Source organism: Convolutriloba macropyga, chromosome 2 (genome assembly GCF_964194025.1).
Source record: "Convolutriloba macropyga chromosome 2, txConMacr16.3, whole genome shotgun sequence".
Lineage (NCBI taxonomy): Eukaryota > Metazoa > Xenacoelomorpha > Acoela > Convolutidae > Convolutriloba > Convolutriloba macropyga.
Window position 1 is genome coordinate 34,908,161 of NC_134469.1, and position 7,189 is coordinate 34,915,349.

Consider the following 7,189-nt stretch of genomic DNA (forward strand, 5'->3'; position numbering starts at 1 on the left):
TTGTTCGGAAACTCAAACCAAATATTGCCTTCCTGGAAAATATTTCATAGCCGAACTGTTCAGGAGCACAAATACAGATTAAGGTCGAAAATGTTTAACGATTGCAGAAAAAAAAACTTAACAATTGGGATTGGCAGCAGGGCTAAAAAAATTGATTCCGTGATTTCATACCGAAAAAATAGTCAATCTATTCAACGATCGGTTCTCGAATCTTGCGAATATTACGGAACCAAAATAAGAGCCTACTTCAAATTCAATTTGAAGATAAACTTGTCGCCGCATTTTGTTACGGTAGAAAAGGTGCCCAATGCCATTCATTCGCTTAATCCAAATAAAATAACCGGAGACTGCAGATATTCCTGCTTGATTGAACAATGGTGCAAAATAACCAATTCCACATCTTATGATCATAAACAGGTCCACTGATCACAGTAAATTAGAGCTTGAAAACAATGTTTTTCCGTCTATAAGCGGGCGAAAATGATTATGAAATTTATAGATCAATTTCTTTTACAGTATTTACAAATTACTTTTTCTGGTACAAATAGGTTTTTGAGTGCGATCAATATGTTACCACTAAAACACTTAATTCAGAAGCCCTTGTTCTTTATGAGATAATATCTTCATTTTTGTCTGTTCAACCTTGGAATAGTTAAGAATGAGTGAACAACTTGAGACCGCCGTGCACTTACCACTCCAAGAAATCAGCAAACTGATCAAACGCTGATTACATGTCATATGTAGTAATCCTATAACTTGAAGTAATCCTAAAACTTCAGTATAATAAACTTTATTAGAGATTAGCAGAAACAATCACATTGAATGGAAATGATCAGACAGTTTGAAATAGAATTTACAATTTTAATTGAAATCACAATTTTTTGAACATATTTAAAACTCAATTTAAAAATATTTGTCCGGTTAGAAATATGAATTTTCGATGTTACTACATTTAAGAGATTCTATTTACACTATTTAAAACTCAATAATATTTGTCCGGTTAGAAACATGAATTTGCGATGTTATTTCATTTAAGATATTCTATTTACATTAAACTGGTTATTAGATGAGAGAAATTCGGTTGTAATCTAAGAGTAGCATTGCTTAGAAAGACACGAGATACAAGTTAACATTCAATACTCTTTGAGGACCCAACTAATGATTTCGCGTTTACTTTCCGCATCACCTGTCGTCTACTTGAATTTCCAAGTTGACTCCATATATGGCTCACCAGAGGATCTCCCGCTTTGCCCAAAAATGGTAAGCGCATCTTCAAGTGACACTCACATATTCCTCTGTAGTCAATCAATTCCCCATGTCTGATGTACATTGCCATGTTATTCACATACTGTCTAGGGGACTCAACCTCCACAGTGTTAGACAGTCTCTGATATGTAACGGAATGAGCGTCCAACGGATCTTCAATCTCGGTGCTAATGATGCCTTTTAAGTAGTTGGAGATAGTGAGTTCCTCAACCTTCAGCTTAAAGGCACAATTCAAGTCAGTCTCTTCCAGGGGTACCATGAAGGGATCCCCGTAGATCTCAGTGAGGACAACTCTTCCTAAAGAGACCCAGTCATCCACGCGGATCTCTCTCCCCTTCCAGAATCGGATCAGTTCGTCTTTATTGGAAAATAATGGGAATAGGTGTTGAGGGAGAATTGCTGCAAGATACTGAGCAGCAAGCATAATGAGTTTGTCCAAATCCAGAGCCCTGAGACGAATAAGATGGCGAGAGGGAATACCAGCATTCAGGTGTCTCGAGTTAACTTCGACTGTGTCCTTCAATACTTTTAAGTGGCTCGACTCCTCTTTCAGAAGTTGAGCGTAAACTGGCTCTTTGTCTTTCATCTCGCCAATCTCCTTTATCTGTGCTGAGAATGGTGCCAATAAAGAGTTGAAGAATCTAATAATAGAAATTTTTACTTAAGTTTAGGTTTTAACAGCTCCTCAGTACACTTCTAAAGTTAATTCTTCAAGTGATCCATCGTATGAAGGGCAGCAGCGCAGGGAATCAATTAAATTTTCAATTTAATTTCTTTGTACGCTAGGACCAGTTTACACAGTTATTACGACTCGAAGAGGAGTATTGGTTTTCTTAAGGTTTTTTTTTTACCGGAAGTACTATTCGTTCAGACGATGTTTTGACCTAAAAGCGAAAGCGAGTAAAATTGCAGTGTGAAATAATTTTTTCTGAGCGAGAGAAGTTTTTTGATCATGCGCTGCGTTTAGTGAATGACTTTTTGACATTGAAAAGTAGTTTTTGACTGAATGGCACATACAGATTACCGTTTTTAGCCGGTTTTTCGTCTAAGTGGCCTAGTTTGTTTGCTTGTAATTTGGTTTTTTGTTGAAATAATTTTTAATCGATGCTATGTTGAAATGTAAACCCCGGGAAATTGATAGCACAGTATTTTGCATAGCCTGAAATTGCGTTTCAAATGCGAAATTGGCACATATTTCTTGATTTTTTAGTTAATTTTTAGCTTTTTTCCATTAATTTCTTCATTTTTGGATCTTTTAGCTGTTTTTTGTCAAAAATCAGTTAATATGGCGACTTCCCTTTGATAATTCATATACTCAATGCCTCTTTCTACCTCGATGTAATTTTGTTTCATAAAATTGTATATTTGCTAATCCGATTTTCGTAGTTTTTTGGAAATTTTTTTTCAGTTTCTTGTTTGTATTTTGCTTTTCATTACTAGAAATAGTACTTTGGGGAACATGAAGGACTTTAATTTCGTTTCAATGAAAAATCAATTTTTTTTGGTGTTAAGTTTTTGAAAAAAGAGATAAATTTTTTTCATAAATGCAGTCTTAATTATTTTTTGACCACTTTTTGCAAAATGTTTCATTGTTTCGTATGTCTGAATTTTGCTTTTTCTTGTTTTATTCGGTTCAGCAAGTTGGATTTATGTCTCGAATGACTCGTTGTCTTTTCTATGTCTCGAATGCTGATCAATGAAATGTACTCGTTTTTCTTGATTTTTTTAAATTTGATTTTTAACTTTCAAAAATCAAGAGAGTTGGTCTTTTTGTTACGGTGTTCCTAACATTGTGCCCATATTCTTCACATTCTCGTTTGTATTATTCTAGTATTGTCCTGGCACCTACTTTTATATTCGTTATATCGATTTTTTCAGTTGTTAAAAAATTGAATGAATTCAGCTTTTTCTTAGATCTTGGTTTCTTCGGTTTGAAATTGATTTAATTCAAAATAAGGCAGTACTGGGAGTTTGCTAGAAAGTCTTTTCCAACATTTCTAGTTATTACTATTCATTGCAATTTTCTTCCGGGCTTGGTATTGTTTTTAGACGATTTTTTGCCTTTGAATAATATTCTGTTGCGTTTGTTTTTCTATGATTAATTTAATTTTTGAATTAGTATGAAATCATGTTGTCTAGCATATATACAACAAGGAAGAATCATGTATTATTTTTGTCTTAATTGCCCTGATTAGAAATCTAATTGTAGTGGTTCTCTGATTCCTAAGTTTGAGCACTCTTTTTTGAATAATTTTGACTTTTCTGTCTTTTTTGAAAAGTTTTTATCTGCCGTTTGCATTCGCGATCTTTTTGAGATTAGAATCATTAATTATCCGAGGGCAATTGATGGCCCTGTCAACTTTGTCAGGCTATCAGTTTTTTGATCATCCTAAAAATTTCAGACTTTTTGAACGTTACCAAACGTTTTCAATAATAAAATTTTGCTGCATTTTCTTTTTTCTTGGTGACAGTGGTTTAAATTTCACCGATTTTTAGATCAGACCCGTGGAGGTAATGAGTAATTGGTTTAATACAAAAGGTAATGGCTTCAACTTTTTGTGAAGTTTTGGTGCTTCGAGTCGCTTCCGGAATTCTTCCGGCTATGTTATTAGAATGACTTGAAACTGCATGAAGCAGTGACCAATAAAATTTTACAATGTGCATTTAGAATCCCACTACGCGAAAAATAGTAAGCTTTTTAAACTACAGTAAATGCCAATAAAAAGCCTTAAGTCAGCGGGCATTAGAAAATTTTATTTCGAAAAAGTAAAACTAAGAGCACGGCCGAATAAAGTCGGACCAATTTTTCTAACGACTGGCGCGGAGTTGGCTTTTGTGATCAATATTTTAAACTTAGATCTGCACCGATCGGGAGGTGATAAGGGGCTGATAAGGTATGATTGAGGCTCAAAATGAGGGTGATAAGGTATGATTGAGGCTCAAGAAAAGGCATAAGTGTTGGTCAGCCAAGAAAACTCCATGAATTCGGGATTCACACCATGAAATTTTGTCTCCTAGGCAGCTATAGTGAACGGCTAATTAGAGACCAGTATGGCCCTAAGCGAACTGCACAGCAACTTAAACCAGTTTATCCCCTTTCTCAAGACAAACGATTTACAAAGTTTATGAATTTTCAATATTACGAGAGCACATAGGGTCAAAAAAATTATTGAAGCAAATAGAGCGTTGAAATACTCGCAAAAAACATACAAGTCATAATAGGCTATAAACCTTATCTAGGATCAGATAGACGCATAACTTAAAATTTCGCTAAAACTAATAAAACTACACTCACTTGGTATCTAAGTAATAAGCGTCTATTAAATCCCACGCAAATCCCACAAAACAGAAAGCCAAAAATCGCTAAAATACGCCTAAAACTAAGCAAAATAGCTGAAAAACCGGCAAATTGGTACAAAACTTATATAAAGTACTAGAAAACTTCAAACCACTAACATAGCCGGCAGATTGCCGGAAAAAAGCTGCGGTTGACGCGCTAGATGCAAATCGGGATTGAAACAGAAAAAGATAGACTGACCGAATTCCTTTTTACAAAAAGTGCTCTCATTCGGCGTGCAGTGTCATATGGATTCTAAAACCATACCCAACTCAGCTTCTAAACTGAAAGCTAATAGCTTAATATCAATGTCAGCTGGCAAACACTCAAATGAACTAATGACTTTCAATGACTTAATCACCGGGCTTTATCGGGTTATCCCGTCTCTTATGATTTTGCTCCTTTGACATTGACTGTATTCACTATCTTGCGTAATTCATTGAGTGAATGGATTTAAAAACCATTCAGTTGAAAGAGTGAGTGAAGTAAGTCATAAGTCAAACGTGAAAGTCGTGATTTATGTAAAACGAAAAACGTGATCAAAAGGTAAAGCGAATTTTAAAAAAGGAGAGCGCAGAAATAATAGCCGTTGAGAGGCTGACGGCGGCTATTAATCAAAAAAATCCTAAACATAATACAACATTATAATAAAACTTCTAAACGAAAATTTAAGAAAAAACTGTTTTAAAGAGCCGCACGTGAACAACAAAATTTCGCTTGTTTACAGAATTTTTTTCACATATCGGGATTAAAACGCTCTCTCAAAATCAATTTCTCGCTCTCTCGAAAACAGCGGAATGAATAAAAAACACTCTTTTCACTCCACTTCAATTTTTTTTAACCGCTCAAACCACTCCAACCTGCTCAAAATTCACTCCAATAAATGATTAAAACATAACCGGCAGATTGCCTGAATAGCTGCGAAAGAATAGACCTGCGTGCCATATAATAGAGATAGAAACAGATAGATCTAAATTGAAAAAAAATCGACGCCGCTCAAAAACTAGGTAAAAACCATTCAGCGATAAATTAATAAAGCTTGTTAAAATTGTTAAAATTGATTCCGCAGAAGCCTCCTATTAGGGACCTTTACTGCACATATGAGTTCCTTTGACCTTAACCTAATTCAAATTAACCTTAAGTTTTAAAGTGCAAAAGTCATTTTATTGAGTGAGGTAAGTCACTTATGATCAAAATCTAATCACGCAAATAACCTAAAAACTTTTGCTAAAGCCAGTGAGAAATGACGTCACGCGAGCAAATGCCGTTAGTGAGAGGAAGAAGTCATTCAGAAAATTTGACTTTTTCAGCTTTGCTGTGTGAACAAATGTAAAACGAAAAAAGAGCGTCAGACGACGATATAAAAAAAACCAAGAGCACCGCAATATAGCTACGCTCAGCTTACAGCTTCGCAGCTATAAAAAGGACTCCTCCAATATTCCTCTTCGAATCGTAAAGACAACGCGTCAATACAATTCGAATTTTTTGAATTGTAAAAAACCAAGAGAAGGCCAATAATAGCCCCAGCTATCGCTGTGCGGCTATTAATAAAAAAAAGTTTGATGGACGAAAGTAATGACTTTATTCACTTATAATTTTGCATTTATTCACTGCACTCACTTCTGATACAGATCCTTAGGCTCAGCTATCTGCCTCCTGTGCTTATGTTCCCATGTAGAAAGAATAATTCTATCAGCCCAGTGAAACACCGGAACCAACGCGTGCTCCGGTTCCATTTGCAAGAAATATTTGGAAGCCATTCCAGGGCCAGCGATCTTTTTGGCAGCAAAGCTATTTGTAGCTGGCACACGCGCGATCCTCTACAACAAAACTACATTCATTCATTCATTCATTCGAAGAAGCCTCAAATCTTTACAACTCAATCGTATCGGATCTTTAAACTTTACGATTTTCCGTTGAAGTTAACTTATAAATTTTGTGCTGGAAGTTTTTAAACCGTAAGATTTGTCATTGCAGTTAGTTTGTTGTCCAAAACAATCTGTCCAAATAATCTGTTGGTTTGATTGTCAACATATAGTTCCGAGAAATTGAGCATAATACAAGATAGATGTCAACTGACCTTCAAAAATATGTGATATATGAGAAAATCGTAAGTGCTCCTGATACATATCTGGAGAGATCCCAAAAGACACAAGAGGGCTCCTGTCACAGGATAGCCAACAAGGACCAGGAACACACAGGCCACTGGCTGACAGAGTCCAAGTAGGAAGAATTTGTAGAGATAGATGTGAAGAAGATAGAAGAGTCTACATCCCGTGTGCGAGGGACGCTTCAAGTCCAAGATGAGAATCTGGAAAAGGTAGTAGATAAAGGTGGCAGGTACGATCCATACAGGAGTGGTGAACCCAATCACAATGGAAAGAGTGGACAAGAGAGTATTCACGACAGGGTAGAAGAGCACAAACATCGTTGTACCCACAAGACCTAAGCAAATACATTTGGCTCATTCAAAACACCTGTATCGACATTTTTCTACAACTCTTAACAAGAAAAGTTTTAAGTAACAGTGCTTTAAATTAATAATGCCAATTAATTAAACATAACCGACTAACGTCGGGCGAATTG

General features: G+C 35.7%; 2 protein-coding genes across 3 annotated transcripts in view; both read right to left on the minus strand.

The window, feature by feature from the left end:
• LOC142358622 (glycerol-3-phosphate dehydrogenase 1-like protein) overlaps positions 1-7,189 on the minus strand; it is a 457,482-nt gene that overhangs the window by 444,184 nt on the left and 6,109 nt on the right. The gene's annotated exons all lie outside the window — the stretch shown is intronic.
• The window catches only part of LOC142358621 (uncharacterized), a 78,192-nt gene continuing 71,777 nt past the window's right edge, over positions 775-7,189 (minus strand). The window contains exons 5-7 of the mRNA XM_075410071.1: positions 6,684-7,048; positions 6,224-6,423; positions 775-1,907 (exon numbers count right to left, since the gene is read on the minus strand). Coding sequence (XP_075266186.1) covers positions 1,127-1,907; positions 6,224-6,423; positions 6,684-7,048 — 1,346 coding nt within the window. The 3' untranslated portion in view covers positions 775-1,126. The remainder of the gene's footprint in view (positions 1,908-6,223; positions 6,424-6,683; positions 7,049-7,189) is intronic.